Source organism: Lissotriton helveticus, chromosome 6 (assembly GCF_964261635.1).
Source record: "Lissotriton helveticus chromosome 6, aLisHel1.1, whole genome shotgun sequence".
Taxonomy (NCBI): Eukaryota; Metazoa; Chordata; class Amphibia; order Caudata; family Salamandridae; genus Lissotriton; species Lissotriton helveticus.
In genome coordinates this window covers 368,286,090-368,313,265 of record NC_136067.1, presented here as the reverse complement: position 1 = coordinate 368,313,265, position 27,176 = coordinate 368,286,090, and the positions used below count along the sequence as shown (strand labels likewise).

At 46.4% G+C, this 27,176-nt stretch overlaps 1 protein-coding gene and 1 long non-coding RNA gene across 2 annotated transcripts in view; one reads left to right on the top strand and one right to left on the bottom strand.

Annotated features, from left to right (window-relative positions):
* Positions 1-27,176, top strand: part of LOC144762577 (uncharacterized) — a 177,967-nt gene that overhangs the window by 88,586 nt on the left and 62,205 nt on the right. The window lies entirely within an intron of this gene.
* The window catches only part of PDIA6 (protein disulfide isomerase family A member 6), a 116,259-nt gene that overhangs the window by 48,106 nt on the left and 40,977 nt on the right, over positions 1-27,176 (bottom strand). The window contains exons 6-7 of the mRNA XM_078647801.1: positions 22,422-22,546; positions 18,422-18,536 (exon numbers count right to left, since the gene is read on the bottom strand). Coding sequence (XP_078503927.1) covers positions 18,422-18,536; positions 22,422-22,546 — 240 coding nt within the window. The remainder of the gene's footprint in view (positions 1-18,421; positions 18,537-22,421; positions 22,547-27,176) is intronic.

The following is a 27,176-nucleotide window of genomic DNA, read 5'->3' as shown; positions in this document are numbered from 1 at the left end:
GGCAGCTTCTCTTTTCTCCATTTGCTGTCTTAGGTCTTATAAGATACCTGCATTAGTGCGAATACAGACCCCTCTAATTGTGGCCTTAAAGGCCTCCCACAGGAGTCCAGGGTCGTCTGTAGTAGCCGCGTTCAGTTCAAAATAATCCGTTATTGCTTTACTGATCGTGTTACTATAACATGGGTCTTGTAAGGCTTTCTCGTTTAAGCACCAACTGAACGGGGGGGGCATATAGTTAGGCAACATAAGTGTAAGCAGCACTGGATTGTTGTCAGACAGCGTCCTGGGAAGGTGGGTGGCTTCCACCATCCATTGTAACACCTCCGGTGACCCAAGCCAGTAATCTATCCTTGACCAGCTGCCATAAGCCGCCGTTGTGTGCGTAGCCTCACGTTTGTGTGGATTTTTTATTCGCCATAGATCCACTAGGTGCCTATCTATCATTATGTCTTGTAGCGTTTGCAATGCTTTTTTGTGCGTCTCTATCGATGCCTTTGATCTGTCAATATCGTCATGTAAAGCCATGTTGAAGTCTCCTCCCCAAATCACTGGAATATCTGGCAGTTCAGACAGTTTCGTCCAGATAGTGCTATAAAATTGAGGGTCGTCTACATTTGGGGCATAAACGTTCAGTTGGTTGAGTCTATTTCCCCTGAGGACGCCCGTGATGATTACATACCTCCCTTCACTATCTGTATGCACTTGTTCCATTTTAAAAATTCAACCCGCGGCGTATCAATACAAGTACCCCTCTTGAATACGACGAGTAGGCCGCACTATATGACGCTTCCGCCCACCGGATACCAATGCGTGTCTGTGCATGTGGATGTGGATCAATGTGCTTCTCTTGAAGATAGGCTATGTCAATGTGCAAGCGTGTTAGGTATGCCAGTATTTGCCTAATTTTCTTGGGGTTTTTTAGGCCACGTACATTCCAGGTTAATAGCTTTAAATTACCGGCGTGTTTGTCCACCATCATATCTTATCTCTAATACTAGCATTTGCAAAGTGTGAACAGCAGTCTGGGATGTGATATGTGACATCTTTAGCATATACAACGTATAACTCAGTACATTTCTCCCCTGGAGTTTGTCAGTGCTTCTGAAATACAGTTCTACAAACCAATTTTCCCCAACTCCCCCCCTCCGCCCCCCGCCCACTTCAGCACCCCAATCATGCCAAAGACATGCCCTAGGTTTAACAACAAACAAAAACAGTATCATTGTAGGGGGGACACCCTATGGGGAGGTCCGCTTGGGTCACACGACTGCATCCAACATAGTGGATGTGGCCAGAGTACCGTGTGTAGAGCAGGCATACCTGTGATCATAGCAAAGGGCAAAATCAGACATTTTTTTGAAGGGCTATCATTGGCCCGTGCAGGGTATCTAATCAGTACACCCCTCAATCTCTACATTTACCAGTCAGTTTGTTATCAGCTGCACTAACCAGAAATGGGTATACGTCACCACTCTTCACCGTTTTTTCCCCAGTCTGCCCGGGCACTGTGCGATATGACATCATCTCACCACAGCGGCAGTCGCCGCCAGCCACCACGGCAAGAAACAGCCTAGCAATATTCTGCACAGTCCTCGCTGCACATAGTGATGGGTACTCCATGTTCACCGCACCAGCGAGATGATTGTAGTTCAATCCTCCATCCGACAGTTTATTCCCTTCCTCACGCATGGCATAATTGTTAGTCTTGCACCCTGTGCTTACCATGTCGTGGGCAAGATCGTTACCAATATAGCTCTATTCCCGTTTTCTCCTTTGACTCAGTCGGAGTCATGATTCTGCTCATGACGCCTTTGTTCCCTTCGACGTTGTCCCAGCCGTTTAATATAGTCGTTCGCTTCCTTGGGAGTTTGGCATATCACTGATTTACCATCTTTGGTTATTTTTAACCTAGCTGGGTATAGCATCACATAGGTGATCTCCATCTCTCTTAATTTCTGTTTCGCCGAAGCAAATTCCTTCCACGCCATCTGCACATTTATGGTGAAGTCCGGGTAGAATTGTAGCTTGTTACCCTGATGCTCGATCTCTTGTTTTTCTCTTGCATTTGCAGTATAACGTCCCTATCTTTATAGTGGAGTAGCCGTGCCACTATTGGGCGTGGAGGGGCTCCTGTTTCGGTCTCGGCGCCAGCGTTCTGTGCGCACGCTCGACAATAAACATTGTTGACAGTTGTTCAGTCCCAAAGATCGTTCTCAGCAAGTCTCCACATACGATTCCATCTTCCCAGTGTTGGTCAATTCAGGAACCCCCGCTATGCGTATATTATTGCGGCTGGATCTCGCCTCCAACTCCTCGGACTTGTTTTTAATGACCAACACTCTGTCCATCTCGGAGCATTTCTGTGTCGTCGCGTGCGATTCATCTTCTACAGCTGACAACCTTGTCTCGGCTTCTTCTAGTCGCTCCCCATGTTTGTCGAGTTTCGCAGCCATGTTATAGACTCTCTGCGTGATGGAATGCAGTTTACTATGCACGTCTTGTAGGCTTTTGTGGATGGCTCTCAGGGTTAATTCCATGGCATTTTGCGCCTCCGCGTCTGTGTCCATGTTAGCGTCCGCTGGCGCCGTGGCCCCTTTCGTAGCTTTTTTATTATCAAAGGGCAGTTTTGTTTGTACCTTCTCCGGTTTACCCATGTTGTCGGACAAATGGTGAACAGCCGTCACCTACTACTGTACGTTGGGGCGAGCATGGGGGCGGTTTCTAAGCACTGCACACTTCCCAAACTCCGCTATTACACTCTTAGCCCAGACGCTCGCGTAGCAGCGCTGCCTCGCACTCAGAGCGTTTCACTTACTTACAGTCCAGCACGTGTTGCAGCACACCATTGGCTGGCCAGGTCCAACTATGTGTTTTATTTGAAAGTTGCTCCGGCGGGAGTTGTGCCAGAATGCCCCTCAAAATCGCAGCTCCAATCCCCGCGGCACAGCCCGGTAACGTCTTGCGCGGGATGCAATTTATTTATGGGAGCCATTTATGTACTGCAAACCTTCGCCGTCGTTAATTGCTCCAGTGCCCCATTCGCGCCTTTTCGGAGCGTTGCCAGCCTCGATAATGTTCTCTGCCAACTGTCAGACACCTCACCGCTGGGGCTTGCTCTGTATACGCCGTGTCTTCCCCCGCAACGTCTCTCAGGCGGTCGCCTCCACCTCTGCTTACCGCCACCGGTCCCTAGTCGCGCTGCCTTCTCCGCACTCTACCAGCCGACAGGCGCCGCCATCTTGTATCGCCAGGTTATTCACCTTCACTGTGTAGTTGCACCCTGAGGAACTCGTTACACCAGTTGACCGAAGGTATCGAGCCGCTGTTATAGCACGCTCGACAGCAGATGAGAAGTGGAGCCGCGGGAGCGCTGGGGTCTCGACAATATTGCACGGGCAGCGCCGATTACAATGACGTGCGGTTCATTTTCACCACAGTAACCCCGCCAGTGAATTGCGTGGTGCTACGCAGTATGTCGCCTCACAGACACTAGGCACACAGACCGCCAGGTCCTACCAGGTCGTAGAATGCCTCCCGATAATGATTTGCGTTCTCCCGCACCGCATTTCTTCTCAGGCGGAGAGGTCGGCTGATCACTCCTCCCCTTGATTTTACGGGGCCGCCATCTTGGCCGAAGTCGATCTCCAGCTACTCTGGTTTCAGGGGCCGATTTCAGGAACACCAGTTGTCGGTTCAGTAATCCTTGTGTGGCAACTTCTCCTCTCCTTCCAATTTCGTTATATGCCGTTTTCGGTAGTGGTACCACCAGCTGTACGCTATTGTAACCAGTTAGTTGTCTCTGGCCGGCGGAGCTGTCTCAATGGGCAGCCATTCCGCTGTGTGCCCTCTAGCGCCCCCCCACCCGCAGTTACTGGTTACCTGCCCTGGAGAGTCCGGGTGCAGATGTGCTGATCGAGTTAGTAGCTGGGCGCACTATGTTGGTAAATTGAGGGGTGGGGGCACCTACAAACAGGCTGCAGAAGGGGACTTGGAGACAAGTCCAGGAGTTCCCACCGGAGGGTGTTGGGTGGCTTGGGTCAAAAGGGCCTAGAAACAAGAAAGCGTAGTGTCTGTCGTTACCCAGGCAGGGGCGCTAGGATGCGGAGTGGAAAGGTAGACTGGGCTCTTTGTGTCCTAGGACCTTGCAGATGAGGGTCCAAACTCAGGGCAGCTGGGCCACTCTGGAAGTGAGTCTCTGCTGTTCTGATGTCCCTCGATGGCTGTTTTGTCTCAGAGTCGTTGGAGCCCTGAATGGACTCTCAAGGTCTTGACTTGCTGCAAGGGGTCTGGTAGACCGGGTATTGGTCCTGTGCAGCTCCTGTTAGTCCTGGTGTCCTCTCACTTGGTGGGGGAAGAGATCTGACATTCAGGAGCACAGGTACCTGTTCCTGGGGGACCGAGGCATTGCGCAGACCAGTGAGCAGCAACTCTGTGAACCGGACTCTGCTTTACATTGCCTGCGGATCGCAGGGGAGTAGATCCTCTACTCAAAGGGGGATTTGCTGGCAATTGGCAAAGGGCTGGCAGCCTCCTGAAGTACTTGGAAGCTGGTCAGCTGCAGGATGAGTCGCTGGTCGGGACTGTTGAGGCTTGGGGCAGACAGGCAGGGTTTGGCGGCAAACGTCCACAGCAGTCTTCAGTTCTCGCTTTTCCTTGTGGCTTTCAGTGTCCTAGTCTACTTATCTGTCAAATCCAAGTTCCTGGTGTCAGAGGTACCACCTAAACACTCAATTTAGAGGCATTATAACAGTGACAGATAGTAGTCAATGAACTACTTACCTTTAGGGTGTCTACACCCTCTAAATGACCACTTCCTGTGGGATATGGTAATAACCCTGAACCAGAGAGCCTAATTCCACCAGCACTAAGATTGTGGAATTTCTGAAAGTCTTGTCCACATCAGGTAGCCCACCATAGGTGTGGTACTAGCCTCAGATGGGAACATGCCTCCCGTCTAATTTTCCCACCAGTCATGGTGTCAATTGAGCTCAGGGCAGGGGGTGGCATTTCAATGGTCTGAGGAAGCCTTGGGTCGCATATCAAAGGCAGCAGAGGCATTTGAAGCCTTCTGCCTTGATATGCTGATCACTTAGCCTTCCTGCTGGGAAGCTGGGACAAACACTTCCAGCCAGAGCAGGCACTGTTAATGCCCTCAGAGAGTGCAGGTTCTCACCGGCAGGGGGCATAAATCGGTCTGTGGTGGCAGGCTGGTCTACACCAGTCAGCCAGGGCACTAATAGTCGGTAGGTTTTCAGGAGGCTCCTCTAAGGTGCCCTTTGGGTGCATGTATTAATAAATCCATCAATGGAATCGGTGGGGGATTATAACAACGAGATTTTGATACCAGACATCTCTAGTTTCAGTGAAGCCAACATGTAGCTGGGGAACATGTGAATACCAGAGTCCAGCACATGTACTCAAAATGGCTTCCCTGTCCACTTGTAACATCTAAGAATCGACTTAGACATCACAGGGGCATATCTACTCATGCAGATATGTCCACATATATAGTATAGTGCACCCTGCCTTAGGCTGGAAGGCTTTCTGTAGGGGGTTACTTACCTATACTGTGTGCAGTCTTTGCAGGCATGGCAAACACGAGGTGTGCCATCTTGGGTCTTGACTTTTCTCTGCCCCATGGCACGCAGCGTGCAATGGCAGTTTGCATATAGGTGCTGAGGGGTCCCTTAGGGTGTCAACACAGGCTGCAGCCCTTAGGGAACATCTTTGCCCACCTTGACCTAGGTATGTTAGGTTATATTATGTTATAACATTTTATAGAGCGTGGCAGCTGCCCCAGCAAAGAGGCGTCCCGGCGCTAACAGCAGTAAGAACCAAACAGGGGTGGGGCAGAAAGATCTACAACAGCAGAAAGAGGTGTGTTTTGAATGATTTCCGGAAAGCTAGGTAGTTGTTCAAACTGCGGATCTGTACCGGAAGAGAGTTCCACAGTTTTGCAGCCATAACACGGAACAAGCGTCCCCCGCGCACGTACCCTCCTTACCCGGAGGACCACTACCAAGTTTTGCCCCAAGGAACGGAGTTGGCGTGTTGGTACATATGGCAGCAACAGGTCAGCAAGATTCCTGGAGTTGCAAGATTCAAAATCTTGAAGGCCAAGCAGAGAGCCTTAAACTCAATCCGCCTGGCCACTGGCAACCAATGGAGTCGGCAAATGGCATCTGACACAGGACAGGCTCTACGGAGACCAAGGAGGGTTCTGGCACCCGCATTTTGGACCCTTTGGCGTCTAAGAATTTCTGCCTTGTCTGACCCTAGATATAGTGAATTGGCATAATCCAATCTCGACAAAATCGGGGCCTGGAAGATGACTTGCCGTGTTGGTGTGTCAAAAAAACCCAGTAAGGGTCTGAGCCCTCGCAGCAGCCCAAAGCATGTCCCAGCCACCGTCTTTGTTTGGACTTGGAAGCTAAGGGCAGAGTCCACCCACACCCCTAGGTTCTTTACCACCTGATGTGAGGGTGCGGGGGCATTACCAAGGGTTTCGGGCCACCAGTGCTCACTCCAGAGCCCAGGGTCGTTCCCTACCAACAACACCTCCGACTTGTTAGCATTAAGTTGGATACAGTTGGCAGTCATCCACCCGGTGACGGCTGCGAGATCGTTCCGAAACTTGGGAGCACCCCACGTGGGGTCATCCGGGAGTGCCTCTACCAACTCTGTGTCGTCGACGTAGGAGACCATAGTCAGACCTCTACTCTTGGCTGCCAGGGGATGGAAGTACAGGTTAAAAACAGCAGTGGGTTCAGCGAGGAGCCCTGAGGCACCCTTTGTTTGATGTTGTTCACACCGGAGGTGAAGGGGGGGATGGGGGGGGGGGGGGAGCAGACACCTGAAACATCCTCCCTGCAAGATACGAGGGCAGCCACTCCAGAGCAGTGCCCGCTATGCCTACCTCCCCCAGGCGTTGCAGCAAGATGGAATGGGAAACCACATTGAATGCCGATAATATCAGTACCGAAGTGCGCCCGCCATCTAGTGCAATCCGGAAATCCCAGACGCAAACTATTGTGGAAGGGGTCTAAGATGTTTTTGGTGTTTAGGAAATCTGTTAGTAAGGAGTTAATATAGGCCTCCGTGATCTTAGACGCCCATGGCAGGAGGGAAATCGAGCGGAAATTCTCTGGCTTAGATAGATCCAGGGTGGGTTTTTCAAACAGAGATACCACCTTGGCCTGTATCAGGGGTACTATTTACTAGAGACTCACTTGGGGTGCTAAAAGTATTGCCAATTGGGGGAACAATTGTACAGTTTCAGGGAGAGAGTTCTGGCACTTGGGGCCTGGATAGCAAGAACTCAATGCACTTCTGTCAAAACTGCATCAGATAACAGGCAAAAAGTCGGGGTGACCATGTCAAAAAGGGGCACGTTCCTATACCCTGCTGTTAGTGAGGCCCCGCTTGAGCCAATATCATTATGGCCAATCTTCAATGCATGCAGGCACGCATAGGCTGATTTCAGCAGGGCAACAAGGCCACTCACACACCTATATTCTTACGAGCAAGGCAGCTCGGTTCAGACCGTAATTTCCTCTAGCACGACAGCGAAGGTCAAGCTGCAGTTTCTTCTGGGTACAATGGCTAGGTACACGCTGTTCTTTCCCTAACACAATGGCAGTATAAGCCACGCCAGCTAGGATCACAGCCCTGCATGGGCTTCAAGGCATATTGACACAATTCCTGCCAGGAACACAGAAGTGAACAGTCTGTTACCTCCCCAACACTTAGTGGGCAGGCTGTCTTCCAGGTGCTTCAAGTCAGGTAAATAGCTCTTCCAGCAAGGGGTAGACTCAGATGATGCCCCCCTCACACCTCTTGGTAGCTGGCTATTGGACATACATCAGATCTTGTAGTCCAGCACCCCCCTTTTTTAAAAAAAATTATTTTATTTAGACACATTTGCTTCACACTGTATGCAATGATATGAGCAAGAAAAAAAAATGATACTCAAGGCAATTTATACAGACAATAAACATCACTGTTTAGGGCATTGTTGCATTGCTGACACGTGACCACATCTGTCCGATCACTTCGTATTCTCTATGCTGGGCCTAAACAACCCTGACATACCTAACTCCCATCTAACTCAGGAGTAACATTAATTCTGGAGCTATACATAGAACGGATCAGCATAGTGAAACAAGATTGATTCCTTTCGGTCCACTGATTTCTTTCCCAACCAGGTATTGCGGATATCATCCCCAGAAGCTTTTGGGATGACTTTGGGTGAAAGCTGATTGTACAACTCTGACTGCGTGTTACAATAGAACATATCCATGGTCCAGTCAGCTATAGACGGCGAAGGCCCACTGGCCCAACGCATTGCAATTCTACGCTTGGCAAGAAGTAGTCCCATTGCTATTAACCGCCTCACACACTTCTGTAGTTTTCTAGTGTAGTCCAGTAAAGCTAGTAGCGGGTCCGGCGATAGTGAAAGCCTAGCGATTTTGTTCGAAGCTTGGAAGATCTGCTCCAAAAATTCGGCAATCCTTGGGCAGAACCTAGAACATGTATGAACGCAGCCGTGCTCGCCCTGCATCGCTCACAGAGAGCTGTATCTCTGAGACCATATTGGAGCAGTCTCTCCGGAGTATAAAAGACTCTATTGATAAGGGGATGCCTCCCGTTAAGTGAGATGTGCAGAATTACCTCACAGCAGTACTGAGAAGTGCTATCGTCCAGAGCAACCCCCAAGTCACTGTGCCATTCCAATCTGGCCTGGATGTATTGTGTCCTTCTAAATTCTTGTGACATATCATATATGGTAGAAACCATCTTGCTGGGAGAGGCAGAGCGCAGAAGGAAATAGAGGGAGACCAACTCAGGAGGCTCCTGCAAATAATCTCCCAGCAACTCGTGCTAAGCATGCCTGACCATGTAAAAGCGAAACTGTGCGAGTGGCGTGAAGTCGTGCCCCTCCTCCTCAATCTCGGCCCACCTTCAGGCTCTACCCTCGGAAAATAAATCAGCCGTTTTAGTGATATTAAGAGTCAAAAGGGCTTGTAACACTTTCTTTTCTAAGATGATTGAAAGCCAGTGACACCATTCCACCGAGATCATGGGGGGTGTACAGGAGGGCTCCAGGCCGTCTTTTCAATAAATACTGCCAAGCATTGTCTGTTGAGTTGACAGAATACCCAACTGTCTAGAAGGTGCCTGAAATTGCTTTAGGAGGGAGAAGGCAGGCGCCGGTGCCACTCTTTCAATCTGCAAGTGTGGAAGATTCTGCGGGCCGTGCATACAATAGTAAGCATGGGAGCACTGCGCCAATCTGTAATACAATTCCAAATCAGGGGCTTCAAGACCTTCCATGGAGTAGGGCAATGTAAAACTTCCCATTTAATCCGAGGAGGATTGCCAGCCGAGGCCAGTCGCTCTAGTAATGAGCAACTAACTTTGAACATTTGCTTCGGAAGCACCATTGGGATGTTTAGGAACAAGAAAAAAAAATCTAGGGAGGACTACCATTTTCATAAGACATATGCAACCCATTAATGATAGAGGCAGGCAAATTCACCGGTTAATATCCTTTTCAAGTCTAGTAACAGCTTTGCCATAGTTCTCATTGATCACCCGCTCAGAGTCTGTATGGACCGGCACTCCTAAATAGCGCACTGGGTCAGAGGACCACAGCAGACGGTAATCCAATTCTATCGTGGTCATGGGGAAAATAATGGATTTAGCCCAGTTGATTCGGAGACCAGAATTTTTGCCAAACCGCATCACCTCACTCAGTATTGGGGTTAGATTAGTCCCTAGCTCCTGCACATACAAAAGCATATCGTCTGCATAGGACGACATGATGAGGTTGCAATTAGGGAAACAAATATCTCTGTGTCCGTGATATTCCATCACGGCACATGCCAGGGGCTTAGCCACTAAGGCGTATAACAGCTGGGACAGTGGGCAGCCCTAATGCGTGCCCCTCGAAACCCCTAAGGGAGCTGTGACCACGTCCCCAGTTCTAACCCTAGCAACTGGAGTATTGTATAGGACTGACACCAATTTAAGGAAGACCTCCCCCACACCTATCCGCGTCAACACTGCTTTTATAAAGGCCCACTCTACTGAGTCAAAAGCCTTTTCTGTGTCAAGGAAGACTGCAGCAGCTTTGATCTCAGGCTTTACGTGCTGGATGGTCCAGAAAACAGTCCTCAGATTAGATGATAAAGTGCGCCCTGGGACAAAACCAACCTGCTCCGGCCCGACCAAGAGCAGGACTAACAGAGCCACCCTATTCACTAAAACTTTAGCAAATATTTTGGTATGCACATTCCAAAGCAACAGTGGCCTATAAACCGAAAATTCATTTGGGGGCTTCCCTGGCTTTAGTAATGTTATCATTAAGCCTCCCTCATCAAAGGGGGCATCAGCCCACCCTGCCCCATCTCCCCAAACAGAGTGATCAGATGTGGTATGAGCAGCTCTTTATAAAAAGTCACTGAGTCGATCTTGTCCCGGAGCGCTGGTGTTGCGCATTGTGTTAAGCGCTGTACATACTTGTCTGGGATCCAGTGGGTTCATTAGGTACTCCCTGTGCTCATTAGTAAGCCATGGCAATCGCATATGCTCTAAATAATCCAGAATGACTCATCTGCCTTCACATTAGAGCTATACAGATCCATGTAGTATCTGCTAAATCTCTCAGCTATCTTTATTGGGTCCCTCAGCAGGTCACCCCCAACATCACGCAACTAGGTCACCATGCCAGATTCGCAGTGCTGCGAACACAGAGCCCGGCCTTTCTCCCTCCCCGTAAGTTTTAGCAGCAGCATATTTCCCCATATGCTTCAGCTCACTATCTGCCGTCTCGTGGTATTCCTCCAGAGTTTTTGTGGGTCTTCAGCGATCTGAGCATCGCCACCTTTCAGGATAGCCAGTTCAATGCTGATCTACTGGTCCTCAAGAGTCGACAGTCAATTTCTGATAGAGCGAAGGACTCTCGCATGCTTGGATATGGCTACCCCTCTAATAAACACTTTGCCTATTTCCAATACATGGAGAAATGCTGGACTGAGCCAATATTTGTCTTAAAAAAAAACTCTATAGCTACAGCCAACTCTGACTTGAATACAGTGGCCAAGAGAGTGCATGGGGGAAACCTCCATGTGAAGGGAGCAGGCTTTAGGGTGAGGTTCTGTGGTTTTCGACTTCGCTTTATGCGGCCGCCATTTTGTGCCCAGTCGCCATTTTTGTGTTGCCCTCACTCAGGCGGCACGGCGAACGAAGTGTTTTTTTGCCTGCTCCAGCTGCTACGCGTCTTTTCTTTTCTGTTAAAAGTTAAAAAGTAATTCCCTGCCCTTGTTTACGAAACCGATGTCAGGGTATGGCCGAGTCTACTAATCCATGTCTAGGCTGATTGATCCCTGTCTCGACTGACTGTTTGGCTTTCCCAATTCTTCCCTTACTTTATCTTATCCGACTGGCCTTCGCTATTCTCTTTGTGTATTCTCTTATTACACAACTATCCTTGGAGGCACACAAATACGTCCTGCCACCTGCAAATTGGATTGTGGGCACTAGCACACAGTCTTGGCGCTCAAACAGTCTTTACCAGACCCTCGTAAGAATCCTGCTGGGTATTATAAAGGGCAGTCTCAGACTGTTGATGCGTGTATTATGAATTTGGCAGATATTGATTTACTGATGGGAAATGTAGTCCCTCGGGCATTGTGGGCTCGGATTCGTAGGGAAGATCACGACCAAGCTCTAGGTGGTAATTAGGCTGCTATAACTGCTGCAGATACAGTACAAGTAGGTGGTGCAAAACCCGATGATTTGATTACTCAATTGCCTGGTAGAATAATAGCTCTAATGAAAACGATGATGCACGCCTTGCGCGTTAATTGGGATAAGTTAGCTGCGTGTAAACAGATGAGTGTTTCAGATTTCTTTACCCGTTTTGAGGAGACGTTCATCGACCAGTGGTCAAGATATGAGTACTGAGGGTAGACAGCTATTATTTGTGGATACATTTGTATTTAATTTACTTCCAGAATTATCGCACAAATTAAAAGACTCAGAGTTCGTGGGCCGTTTCTTCGTCTGCCCAGATATTAGCTACTGCTCAGTATTACGAGAATAGGGATAAGGAGGAAAAGGATAAAGCAGAGAAAAAGACTAAAGAATTAAAAACGAAGGTTCTTATGCAACAAGCGTATCCGCCTCGTTCTGCTCAGCGCCAATTGAAACAGCCTCCACAATTTCAAAGATTGTTACAGAAACCCGCACCTTTTGTTCCGCGCCCTTTGCTGGGTCCTAATCAATGTGCCTATTGTAAGGAGGAAGGTCATTTTAAGAGTCGTTGTCCGGTTTTATTGCAGCATAATGGTGGACTGCCAGGGCCACGAGGCCGTGGTGGTTTTCAGTCAGCATCTAGAGGTAGAGGGCGAGGTGCGTTGTCTCAAGGACAGCGTTCTTTTCCCCCTCAGAATTCTATGAATTATTTTGATCAGCAGAATTCTCAGTCTGCCCAATATTACAATGACGATTATTGTACTGAAAGTGACAAATCAGGATTTTCATACTAGCTAGGACAGCCATGGACAAAGTAAGGGAGTCGTATCAGTTCCAGTGGATCAGGATGGGCCTTATGTTAATGTTGTTGCATTGGGTGTTTCAGAGCCATTTCTTTTGGATACTGGTGCAATGAGAAGTTCTATTATTCACTCCAAACTCCCTGGGGCACCTTTGTCTGGCTTAACGAATGTTTCTGTAGGATTCTCTGGCACCCCAGTTCGCAACTCGGCTTCTTGTCCTTTACCTATATCCGTTGGTCCTTATAATTTGGAGGCCCCGCTCATTTTAACGACTGGTTGCGGCGAGAATTTGTTGGGTTTGGATTTATTGAAACGTCTACATGCAACATTGTATTGTTCCCCCTCTGGTGTACATCTTACTTTGGGTGATAAATTGGTTTCTCCTATGTATTTGTCTAAGGATCAATTGCCACTTGAATTGCGTTCACTTTCTGCTACGCTTTGGGCCACAGGTCCGAATGATGTTGGTTTTACTCAAAATTCCACCTTATGTGATTACTGTCAAGCATGATGTTAAATTACCACGTATTCCTCGGTATAAGATTTCTAATGATGGTGAAAGAGCTTTGTTAGCTATTATTCACGATCTAGTTCAGAAGGGTGTGGTTGAAGAAACGAGAGGAAATGTTTGCAATAGTCCTGTTCTGCCTGTTCTTAAACATACTGATCCTTCTAAGCCTCCTGTATACCGTTTTGTGATTGATTTTCGAGAGGTCAACAAAATTGTTGTCCCTCAGTTTCCTGTTGTCCCGGATATTACTGCTTTGCTCACACTGATACCTGCTTCGGCTGCTTGGTTTTCAGTTATTGATCTCAAAAATGCTTTCTTTAGCATTCCTATTGCTGAGGAGAGTAGGGATCTCTTTGGTTTCTCTCTTGGAGGTCGAAGTTTTCGATTTAAGCGTGCACCTCAAGGTTATTGTGAAAGTCCCTCCATTTATAGTCAGGCTTTGAAATTTCAGCTTGACACTTTTTCTTTGCCTCCAGGTGCTACTCTTATTCAGTATGTGGATGATCTGTTAGTGGCTGCAGATTCAGAGGATGTTTGTAAAACTGCGACTGTTTCACTTTTGAGTCTTTTGTCTGATCCCGGTTCTCCCGGGGGAATGGCCAGAAAGGGAGTGTGGCAGTAACGAGCAGCCGCACACACGTGGGTACAGTAATGTGGAGATAAGCCAGTAGTCAATTCTGGTGTGAATGTTGTGAGGGGCTAAATAATGGGTGAAACCCCCCACCCCAGGGCCCCAAGCGTGCCAGACATCGAGAAGGTCTAATTGTGTGGCAGAGTTGCATGTGGCTCTAGCTGCTGCCGAGGGGCGTCGAGCTAGACCCCTTGAGCAATCTAGCGACGAATCCAGGACACAAGTTAAGTCGCCCCCGCCCATATTTGAGATAGAGGGGTATCTTTCCGCATGCGTTCGAGTTGTGTGATATAATTGCGGGTTGTGATAGTTGGGACCGTAGATGTTAACTATGTAAGTGTCCACTCCTTTCCCATGACACCTCATAGGCACATACCTACCGTTGGGACAACGTCCAGAGCATCCAGTGAAATCCCTGAATTTGGGTTAACCCATGTGAGCACCCCCCTGAAATGCGTGGTAAACCCTGGGGCATGGAAATTACCCTGGAGTTGCTTACGCAAGAGCTTATTACTATCTGGAGCAAGTGCGTCTCCTGAAGCAGCGCCATGTCAACCTCATGTCGTTTAAGATATGCCACCACTTTATGCAGCTTTCTAAAGTCATTAAGGCCCCTCACGTTCCAAGTCAAAAATCGGATTCTGTGAAGGTAAACCTGTGTCAACCCTTGCTGTGTCTGGTAAACCGTGCTCCAGCCATATGCACCCAACTCTCCCGCAGCAACAACCCCGATGCCAGAGTCTTATGAATAAAACACTTGCACACTGTGAAGTCTAAACAAAAATCATAACACCCCCCAACCCAAGCCATGCAAGCCCCAACTTAGCATTGTCAATACATTACCCTCACACCCGCATGTAAACATTACATTAGCGAATGCTGTAACAACAAAAAAGCAATACTGGTATCTCGCCATACAGTGAGTAACACACAGGGGCAGATGTTACAGGCAGATGCACTTAGTTATCTTGTAAATCGTAACCGTCCATCACCATATGTTTCACTTGGGGGAGAATGTCCCAAAAATACAGTGATAAGTCTAGGTAGTCAATAATTTGCCTCCGGGGGAACAACTGTGCGGCAGAAGGCCAAGCCAACGAGTAATATTAGTGAGATTATTATCACAGTATAGCCCCGCTCTGCTGGCAGCCTAAAAATCGGTCATTACCACATCACCCTGAAGTACCCAAGGTGCCAGGAGCATCTAGCATACCACAAGAAATCCAATACTTGAACACCTTATTCGACATACCAAAGGAGGAAAGTGAGAGATACACACCAGGCAAGTGTCAATCCTGCTCGTCCAGTCCTCCGCCAGGCATACTGGCTTGCCCTTCCGCTTCTGGCACCGCATATCCGACTTGCCGTATTCTTGGAGGGCCTTCTGAAGTGTCTTGGGATCCGCATATATTCTTGGCCTGCCATTCAACGTGACCCTCAGCCTGGCCAGATACAGCATAGCATACTCCAGGTAAAGCTCTAGCAGCTTGCGCTTCAGGGGCGCAAATTGCCGTCTTGCCTCCTGCACCTTCAGGGTGAAATCCAGGAATGGTGAAAGCGATGAGCCCAAACTGGAGTTCACGCAGCTCCCTTGCACGTTTCAGGACAGCTTCCCTGTCCCTATAATTTTGCAATCTTGCAATCACAGGTCAGGGGCTGCCCTAGGAGGTGGCTTGCGGCCTAAGGAGGGATGGGCACACTCCACAATAAACTTAGTGGAGAAAGTGTCGTGACCAAGCAGGTCAACAATAGCTGTTCTGGGAAGACCTCCATATTGCCGGTTGCTGTGGATTTTTGGAAGGCCAACAACGCGCAAGTTGCTACGCCTTGATCTAGCCTCCAAATCCTCCACCTTATCTTGTAACACAGTGAGGAGCATTCCATTTGCTTTTGGGTGTGATCTACTTCCGTTTTGACATCTTACACTTCAGACACCCGCCTTTCTGCCATGTCCAGGCGCTCAGCATGCTTATCAATCCGCTCAGACATGCGATCCATTCGGTAGGCCCTAAGAGTCAATTTTGCCATCAATTGTAGTTAGACTTTTTTGCATGGCTGTCAATATTTGGCGAATGTCACCAGACTCTTCGAGCGTATCGCTTTGACCCGAGTTGGCGCCCACATCTCTGTGTCGTGATTTGACCTGCTCAAACTGCAGTTTAGACTGCGTTTAGTTGACTTTTCCCATTGCTTCGCAGCACCTGTCTCACGTGCAGCCAGAGTCCAGACCGGGAATCCCACACTAGCACGTTCAGAGCAGCTATGAGCCTCAGTTAGCTGAGGAATGCAGGGCAGACCGCTATACCTACTCCGCTTTACAGAGGCCACAGGTTGCTGCACCTTCCGTATTTGTAGGCGGTGAAAAACGCAGGTGGCGAGAGTGTGTGGATGGATGGATCGTGCCACGCGCCCCCAAGTGAGCCCAGCCGCTGCGTCCGACACAGTGTAAAGGCAGGGCTCACTATGAATCTTATGGGTCTCCCAAGGTATCAGACTGGTGCACACAAAGCGGGAGCCAACCGTCACCAGCACTCATTGTTTCCATTCAGGGTTGCCAGGCCCAACCCGCCACACAGAATATCAGGCCGAAGCCAGCCCAGGCACTAGGGGCCCCATCCGCAAAGCGCCTCGCTGCAACCACACCTCTGATATCTGGATGGCTCACCGTGCTCCCGTTCTTTGCCTCCGACAACGGCCACCCCCAGCGTTTTTGGCCTTGATCTCCAGAGGCTTTGGGCAGTTCTGTGCCACGCCGTTGTCGGGTGATTAGACCAAGGCGGCCCAGTCAGTCAGGCACCGGACTCCCTCACCGCCCGTCGGTGTGACCGGGCACTTGCTGCATGGTCAGCAGTTCGCCAGGCTGGGGAACCAAGGAGAAACGACACGGCGCAGCATCGCAACTTGAATGGGCCACGCAGTTTCTTTAAGCCAGGCCACTCCGGAGGCAGCCACAGATCGGAGCTTCAATGGCGCTGCCGGGGCCCAGAAACACACCATTGGTAAGCACTTCACAGGCACAATGTTGTACAATAATTTCCTGGTGACTTCTCCCACGGATGAGGTAAATTCCTAACGGATAGTGGGGACTGCTTATGGAGCTCGCTCAAGCAGCAGCCATCTCGTAGCCAGGCACGATCCGCCCCCCCATCCAACAGCCCTCTTACTACTCTGGACCATTCCATTCCATGTTCATAAAGAACTGGGACAAGTGCGATAACAGAAGACCGGAGTGTGTACACCATCTGCACTTTAGGAACCAGTTTGGGGTGGCTCTCCTTTCAAATTTTCTGTCCTGGCTACTTTTTAAACAACCTTTGAACTGGGTCATGCTTCTCACAGCACGGTGGCATTCAGTCTGAAGCACCGACAGAGGCAATAGGGGATGTACTTTTCAGCACCTGGATGTCTTCATCACACTACTCAGGAAAAGAAAAAATGCTGGGACTCTAAAGGGGCCCTTCACTTTGCATAACAGTCTTCGGTCACACCCTTCACAGTGCCACCACAGCTCAACGTGCTAAACCCTAGACAGAGAGAGTAGCCGACCATCTGCCCATGAGGATGCAACCCTTCAGGTCACCTGACAGATCCAGGACCTTACTCATGCCAAGAGACAGTCCTAGACCACTGCACACACACACACACACTTAGAATAGCGTAATGCCATTGCCAAAATCAAAAGACAGGATACCACAAACACATAGGCAGGAACGTGGCTAGGGCAGGTGAATACAACTGTACGCCAAGCAGGGAAACTCCCAATAAAAACATTTCGCAACAAAAAAAGTAAACCAGGTGAGAGCAAGATGCTTGACAGCTAGGTCTAATTAATGCTGCATTAAACAGAATATTATAGAACAACATGTACAGTAAGAGAGAAGTTGGAGAGTTAACCAGAGATAAGAGCAGTGTGCAGTAGACTAACTGGGAGAAATATCAGCAATAGATTTTATCAAGAACAAAAGTGCATGAGGTGAGAAAAAGTTGCAACTTCAAAAGTTGTGAATGTGTATGAAAGCAAATGGACTGAAATTAGAAAAGGAAGAAAGCTTGAGGGAAATGTTCTTTTAATGATTGGGAGGATTATAGCATGCATGTAAATACTCCGGAAAAACCCAATGATGAAAGAAAGATTGAAGAAAGACACCTAATAGGATGGTAGCTATGGGGAGATTGTTTTAATAAGGTAACAACTATGGGGAGAATGTTTTAATTAGGTAACAGGGTCAGGGGATTAGCTTTCTAAAGACACAGCATAATATTAGAACTGGGGCTTGATAGGAGTGAAACCAAAGTGGAAGGGGTGGAGAATTGTTTGTGAAGATACTGGGGTGGGGGGGGGGTGGGTACAAGGGGAGTTGAAAGGTTAACAATGATGGGTGTGAGGAATGCTAAATCAGGAAATGGTGGGGGCAAGCTGATGTAGAAGTTGAAAGGATAACAATCATGTGGTAAGAGGAAGGTAATCGGAAGCTGATAGCAGTGACATTTAGTCTTGAGTAATAGCAGTAACAATGAAAACAGAGGAAAGATAACAGTTTTAAGATTGAAGAGCAAACAAGCTTTCTTCCATTGAGATAGTGATGAGCAAGTCAGAAGGCACGTCTTCGCCCTTTGGTTTTAAAGTGTGCACTCACAACACAAGGTAAGTTCACTGCCATTTCAGAGTATAAAAACAGTTACAAGTTCAATATAAAAATAGACAATAAATATACAAACCCCATATCGGTTGGCTAACACCTGGCTCACGGTAGCATCCACGGCAGCCAATTTAACTTTTCCTTGTGTTTGTTCTTTAACCTCTGTAGCAGCAGCTGCCCATTCTGGCTCAAGGCTGGCAAGAGAAGATTTACTTGAAAAACCGATAGAGATTTATCCCGCACAAATGAACTTAGAATGTAACAATTATTGTTGACTGTTATGACCTTGGTGCCACAGGCGATAAGATCTGTTCAATGTCTTTTGTGCACTTTAAAGAACTATAGGAATTGCCAAATGTGGAGCAGAAAAGGGCAAAAAAACAACCCCTGGACAAAGACCCAGTAATAAACCTTCAGTATGCTACTGGCCTTATTGTTCAGCTACTATTTGGTGTTTAAATAGAGTTTTGGCTGTCCCATTTTCTAAACCGATTTTTCATCCCTCGAACTCTCTTCTAGGACTTACGTGGATACACAGTCAAGTAGCAGTATTAGGTTTCTGTAGCTCCCTACTCCTATCACTCGGATTCACAATAAAAGTTTCAAAAAAAGTTACGCGGCACGATAAAAGTTCAAGAGAGAATACAATGTCCTTTCTCTCCACACCCTAACCACAAAATACATATCAATGCAGGGTGCTCCCTGGACACACCACTGTCAAACACAAAGAATGCATTTTTAATTTTATCTTAACTTTAATGATGAAAGAAATTGCAAGGACTATGGAACTGCCTGGTCCTATATTCAGGCAGGTGCATTAATCAATTCCTCCCTACTGAATGGTCCATAATCCAGTTCTCAGGGGAAAACCAGCTTCTCTGTTTTTCAGCAATATTAATTAACAAAGGATTGTGTTAGTCTAATTGCTTAATTTCCTTCCAATACCAGAGAGCTAACGAAGCATCCAAATGTACCTATCCAAGAATGTTCAGCGTTTGCTTACTGAAAGATGAGCAACAATTCACTGGCTGACTGAATTGATCGCCCGAGGCCAGCAAATAAATCAGCATGCTATATTCTTATTAGTGAAACAACCTTTAAAAAGCGGTTGTTACATCGCGTTGGCATTACAACGCGGTCGTTACAACAACTGCGTTGTTACAACCTGATGCATCGCAAGTCATCAGATAGACTTGCTCTAGATGGCTCTCCAACCGAAGGAAAAGTATGATTTACTATTCGAACACCTTCCCTACTGATGCGCAGGGTGGAGTTGGAATAGTAAATTATACTATTCCTAATGTCGAAGCACCATCTAGTGCAAGTCGAGCTAATGACTTGCGTTGTAAATGTATTGCGCTCTAACAACGCGGTAGTTGTAACGACCGCATTGTTATGGAACGCGTACATTACACAATAAATCACTGGAGAGAAGAATTCTCCATCTAGGTGTTCTTAAAATTGACCATTAAAAAAATGGAGTAGACAAATTAAAGGTTTTGTCATGGAATGTAACTGAGTTCAGGAAGCAAAATTATTAATTATGAATCCGTATTTTTCAATTAAAAAACAACAAAAAACACCACCACTGTCAATGTTGCATTTTTTCAGGCAACCTTGCTTATTCAATCCCATTTATACTAGTGTGAACACAATAGTCAGTCGAAATAGGATTGGCGAAATGTACAAGTCTCATTAAGGATACCATCTCTTGATGCCATTTTGCCTGCTGCCTTCTTTGCCCAAGTGCAGCTTAATAGAATGCACGTGTAATGCTGCTCTGCAAATGTGTATAGTATACAGAACAGGGCATTCTATAGTCTGGATGTCTTGTATAGTAAGCACCTGTGGCTAGGAGACAGCAGCTACTATCTCCAAGAAACAAGGTACATGTTAAAAAAGCCTCAACCACTTTAACTATAGTTCAAACTCCAGTTTGCTTAGACTGTTCCTACATCACTGATGATGCACACGACCTTAAATTTTATCCCGTCTTACACATTGACAGGACCCATACTCACCAAGATAGACACATGTTTAATCACTTTAATTAATCGCTGCAAGAGATCGTGGCACTCCGGATAAATGCTGCACAAGAGTATGCAAAGACATGTTGTTTGTGATGCTTATTATTATTTGGAGCATAACTCCAATTGCATTCATGGTATATAGTTCAGAACTATCAGCCGACATGTTTGCTCTGCCAAATTAAACCCCAGAGCTAGTAATCTGGACTCTGCGGATGTATGACATTACAACGCATGCTTTTACCACGCATGCCTTTACAACGTGGTTTTTACAACGCATAGTGCTTAGGGGTGCTGGATAGTGAATAGTTTAATTTACTATTCCAACTCCAGTCCCCGTGGATAGTAGGGAAGGTGTTGGATAGTAAATTAAATCTATTCCCTATCCTAGAGCGCCCCCCCAGCGCAATGCGTTGTAATGGTTTGCGTTGTAAAAGTTGCGTCGTAAAGGCACTGCGCGGTAAAAGCTGCGTTGTAAAGGATGTTTCCCGGACTCTGCACTTTGGCCATCTGGTACCTTTCCAAGAGACAGTTTGGGTAGTCCAAGCGCCAGCTACTTTCATTCCAAGGGCAACAGCAAGGACCCCCTACCACAATGTGTCTAAGTTGTCCTGGCATAAAGTAAATAACTTTCATCAGCGTATCCAGGTGAAAAAATATTAAACCACCTTCCAATCCGAGTGACTCCCAAATCTTTCTCAAAGATGCTAGAGTTTGCCTAAATAACAAATATGGTGTCCTACAGTCGTATGCTTTCATGCGGTCTTGAGGCCTAGAATCATCCTCTTGTACCAGATCATCTCTGTACTGGCTCCACTGAACTGGTGTGATGTACCATTCATCCAAACCTCGTGGTAGCTTAGGCAAAACATAAGCTATCATACCAACAAGCGAATCTGCCGATTTCCACCAGAAATTGCACCTAAATCTGGTAAACAAGCCTAGCCTTATCTGTTAAATTGGGTAACTGCTTATGCTAGGCACATAAAATATTCACCACTGTAAAGGTTTACTGAAATGGATGCTCAAAAATAAATCAACTGCCTAGTGCCACAGAACCTTCTCGTACCAGAATAAACAACCCGACCTATTTTCAGGAAATATTACCACTGCTGATTTTTCCTTAAACAAATGTTGAGGGACATAGCAGCATTTTTCGGCATTCTGAAAAAGCTGAAGCTGGGTCACTTTTTAGAGACCTTGTATTAAGTTAGGCACTTAAAGGCATTAAACTGATTTTTTTTAGTGAAGATACCCTATGGCGCGAAGGGTATCGACATAGGCGCAGGTCAACCAAAAGTGCACCAATGCAGGGAGACAGCAGAACAGGACCAAAATGTAATATTTATGGTGCAGTTCAGCTCTCTCCCGATTACGCAAGGCAGCAACTTTACATGCTGTCCTGGTTTGCATCATTTCAATGTAAATCTGGGCCTTGGATTATTCCATGAATTCTATCCAGCGATTTTCACTATGCCTCACTGTTAGCATTTGGACTGAAGGGCGAGAGAGAAAGTCGTCGCCCACACCCACTCCACCCTCACTCTAGTATGAACAATATATGCTGTTGACTTAGCCCTGCAAGGAATCTTGTAACACCACATCAGTTAGAGAGAATTGGATTTAAGCATATTAAATTGAACACTAGCCTTCATAAAGAGCTAGTGGGTTTTAGTATCTAAAATCAGAGTTAAAAATAATTACAAGCATAAAAGCTATGCAGCATTTAAAAGAAAATGCAGTCAACTGCTCAGAAATACCATTTGAGAAGACTCCTACAATACTAATAAATGAAAATAAAAAGAATCTTCTGCGAGTAAAATGTAAGAACATAAGACACTGCATGAGACCAAAGCTTTGAGGTTGTACTTTAGTTTAATGGCAAAGGGAACCTTAAGTAGGGCAGTTAACAAAGGATGTTTCAGTCTCCCTGTACCAGTGGTTGGCATACTTTGAAAAACTCAAAGCTCCAAGGAACGAGGTCTCACTCTAGGCTGACAGACTTAGGACCAACACACAAATCATACTCATAATTAACCAAGACACACTTACGTTTTACAGTGTCCACACCACGGGGCAAAAAACTCTACCAGCCAAACGTCTTCACTGTCAAGCACAGTTGAATCAAAGTTGTCATCGTTTAGTTCAACAACGTCTTTCTTACTGCCTCCTCCACTCTGCAATAAAAGGATAAATTGAAGCTCATTTGCATGTCAAAACAACAAACAACCAATGCGCAAAAGTATGCTACAGCGTCAAACATATTCCATCTCACGTTATCTCCAAAATCTAGGGACAATTAGTCTGTTGTTCACCTACAAAAATTATTTCTGACTGTCTCTAATGCGGAAATTAAAGATGATCCAGAACCGTGGTCTTGAAATGGTTGACTCATCTGCACATCTAGGGGTAGGAGGAGGATGCGATGCACAGCAGAAAATTCATACTGTGCGCACAATCCAGCCAGTGTTGAGCATCATGGGTTGAAGCCTAGTAGCAGTAATTGGTAGATGGAAAGAGATTCACCCAGCCATCTCTTATTAGGTCTGAACAACAGGTGTGTATAATATCAATATTTAGCATTGGTTTTGGGTCAGCCCCTTGTGTATATTTGGTTGGCTTGCTTGTCAATCTCATTTGCTTGCTTTTTATTTGATGGCTTTCCTTCCTCTTGCTGAGTTTGTCCCTTACCTGTACAAAGATTGTCCACTATGTTTTTAATGGATTACTTGTATTTTTCAACGGCTCACATCAAGGAACTATTTTTTATTTTTTTTAGTACTCCGAGGGAACATATATTTCTCCTTGCTCTCCCCCCCATATGACCTCACCCTCATTTGTCAGTAGAAGCACAACAGGTATATTTCGGTCTGAGTGGACATTATGTGTTAGTTTTCATGTAACATTCTGAATGCAGGAGATAAAACAACCAAGGCCTTGGCACACAAAGGAAGCATTTATGGCACTGGAAGAGGGATGGGCTACTACACTCATTAAGCCAGCCCTGGAGACAGAAGTCATTCTTAGAGTGATTGGAAGGAAATGTATTTTCTCCTGAGGGGCCATGGGCTGCTGCCGAGCACCAAATGGCAAATGGCTGCTGCATTTTGTCCCTGCCGTTTCCCATTAAATTACGACACATTTTTATTCACAACCTCACAAAGCAGTTGTGTTTTTTTTTTTTAAGTACCTGCATCTATTTCACTGATTTTTTTAAAATTAAGATCACACGCACTAGGCTTTTAAAATTCGGTTCAGTTTCTTGTACAATAAGTATTTGAGGGGAAAAAAATACGATTTACTAATACTGAAAATTCTGAATTTAATGTTCTTTATTTATCTATTTTTTTTTAACACGGACATAAGCAACCATTGACAAAACAAATGTCTTGGCACTCAGATTATACAGGTGAGACCAACTGGCTTTGTTTATTCTGGTTTATGACTGCCTTCTATCCAATAGGTGGTCGAGTAGACATCAGAAGTAACACTCACATCCTGGCAAAGAGATACAAAAAATATGTGAAAATACCACAAGAAGACACAGCAGTTATTGTATATCCGGACTGTTAATGGCAAGGAAAAAACATGCCTATTCAGTACTATTTCATTTAACTTTTATGCAGATATACATGGATAACAAACCTAATAACTACCCTTTTCACTGTACACAAAACAAGCTGAACTGGGTTTTGGCTCTCATAATATTGCTAACCAACTCAATGGCATTCATTTTATAAATTCCCTATAAATTAAAGTTTGATTGTGTTGTGCAAGGACTACAACTTATGCAGAGCTAGTCACAGGCAAAACTTTGAAGCATGCGCATAATCCACATCATTATTTTCCAGCATCAGAACGTGTAATCCGAAAGTTACCCAAGGACATCTGCAATAACAACAAGAACCCACTGCCCTATCTTAGTAAGATTGGTTTGTGGAACTTGTAGAGTTACATGCAGCGCTAAGCGAAGTACACATTAACATAGCTTCTAACTTGTAAAACTGTGAAAACTGTATACATGTGTCTATATGTACATACATATGTATCATGTGCATAGGTAACTGTAATTTACACTCATTCTTGCTCACAACAATATGTTCTCTGCGGATGTATGTCAGTACAACGCGATCTTTTAGATCGCGGTACTTGACATCGCAGATTTTACAACGCAAGTCGTTACAACGACTTGCGTTGGAGGGCGCGGATTTAGGAATTTTATAATTTTATATTCCAACACCAGTCCCCGTAACAGTAGGGAAGGTGTTGGAATATAAAATTACAACATTCCTTATCCCACAGCGCCATCCAGCGCAAGTCGTAGTAACGACTTGCGTTGTAATAGCTGCGTGGAAAAGGTCGTGCGGTGTAAACACCGCGTTGTAAACGACGTTCCCGTTCTCTGCACAGAGCAGGAACGGTGTCTATCACTTTTCTGAGGGTAAGGTATGAAGTCCTGGTTTTTGTTAGAAGCAAAGTTGGCAGGGGATGCAATGTAGCCCCAGCAGTGCCTGCAGCACAGAATGACCCCCTAGCCATCTGAAGGGCAGAATTGTATTCCCCATGGACTACATTAAGCCATCTGAAGGGCAGAATTGGGTTCCCAGACGGACTCAAAGGCCTTTCTGTAATGGTTATGCAGCAGGCCCATACTTCTGTGTAATGGTGCCATGCAGCACCCTTAGAGCAGCCACAGTAGAAGCTGCAGATTAAAGAAGAGCCATGCCACACAATTCAACTGCCTGGGAATACTATTAGATGAAGAGCTGTGGGCAAGCTGCCTTAGAGTTGCAAGGGCTGTGCAGGCCCGGAAACTGGCTCTAGGGGTTAGTGGAGGATGTTTAAAAGTCTTGATGATACAAAACGTTATTTCCTTGCTCAAAATGATCAATTGAGCACAGGTGCTTGGAGGCTATCTGAGGGTCAGTAAAGAAGGTCTAAGAAAAAGCTGCAGTGAGGATTTTGGGTGCATGAGAGAGTTTGAGAGCCAGTTGCAGCATCTTACGTGATCTGGAACTAGAAAGGTGGTAAGAAGGGTCTGAGCACTGAATGAGCAAGGATGACCTAAGGAATGGAAGGGTGAGCCAAGGTAATCAGTGTTTCTCTGGGCTGGCTAAAGTCTCTAGGGTCCGCTGACACAGACATGGGTAGGCTGTGGGCAGGTTGATGGGGTCTATAAGAAGGAAAGGCAGAAGCCATCTATAACGTGTTTACAAAACCGAGTGCAGACAGCAAGCCTGATCATCAGCCAAGGGTGACTGAAGAAAAGTCGAATATCCAACTGCCAGCTGGAGGCGTCTGCTGCAATGTTGGAGCCCTATGAATCCTATATACAGGTCTCAGAACGGACAGAAAAATTCTGAGGGTGACTGATGATTAGCTTTTTGTTGTCTGAGGTAAAGCTTGGAACCTCTTAAGAAATGTGGTAGGGTCTACAAAGGTGTGAAGATGTCCTGCAAGGACCAGCTGAGGTATGGAGTACTAGCCAAGGGCACCTGATTGCCGAAGGACGATTTGGGGTGGCAACATGATGGCCCTATTTACAGCCAGTACAAAGGCGGTAGCAAGCCCCTGTCCATCACTGTAGGCCCTATCCAAACATTTGGTTTTCTACTACTCAAGTTAGACCTGCTCTGTCTGAAGCAACCTACGATTGCTACTATACCTGCTTATGTCTTAGTGAAACTTCCAGTGCAGAGACACCTGCCATGCCACTTCTGCACTGAGTGAAAGCTTGCCATGCTGCTGCTAGAAGTGTTCTTAGTGTTAGAACTTGCACTGCTGCTGTCTGCATGGTCCCAGTTTAGAGTGTGTGGAAAGCTTGAGGGCATGGGCTACAGATTTAGATAAGATTTTTGCATATCTAGTGACTTGGACTCTAGTAAAAAATATTTTGATGGAGGCTTTGAGATACGGACTAGAGTTGAGCATATAGTAAAGAGAAAACTAACCAAAGGCGCACCCTTGTCCCAGTGGCCTTCAAGAACGGAGTCCCACTATGGGTTCCGACAGACTTGTCCCCAAGTCCCAACTTGCAGCATTTTTCTGGTTACAGGTTTCTCCATAGACTTCAGAGGTAGCGTTCGAGGCTACCCTAGAGACAAGCCCTTTTGCACCCAGACGCACCAGGGCGAGTAACTCAAAACTGCTGCTGGTTCTAAGGACTTTGGTCTCCTATGTACCTTAAGTCCAGAAGTACTATCCTGTAAGTCGTTTGCAAGTGAGCCTATGCAGTGTATATTTCTCCCATAGGATAACATTACCGTGTTCAAGGCTGATAACTCTGACAGCTGTGTGTTTAAAGTGTTTTGAAAATCGGAAAGTACTTATCTAATCTTGATCTTTGAGTTTAAATTAATACAAAAATATATGTTATTTTTCTAAATTGTGCTTGATTTACTTTATGATGGTGTATCTAATTTATTGACTGTGTGTGCAACAAATGCCTAACACTCTCCTCTGATAAGCCCAAGGCTGCTCGACCACACTACTACAGAGCACCTTGGATTGTTAGTTAGCCAGTAGCTTGGAGCCACAATAAGAGCTGGCTACTGGTGTGACAAGCTAAGGCCAGGAAAAGGGGCTACAAAGCAAACACAAGGAGATGATGGAAGGAGCGCTGAAACTTTTTAGACACTCACCCAGTAACAGATCTGGGTTGAATCCATCATCGTTCTTTAGCTCACTTCCCCCACCTCAGTTCAGAGCCAGCTATATGCAAATCAGTCTTGGCCCTGTGCCTCATGGGAACAGTCCAACCCAAACTGCCAAGTCAGGTATTCCCTGAACCAGAAACAAGCCTCCTGG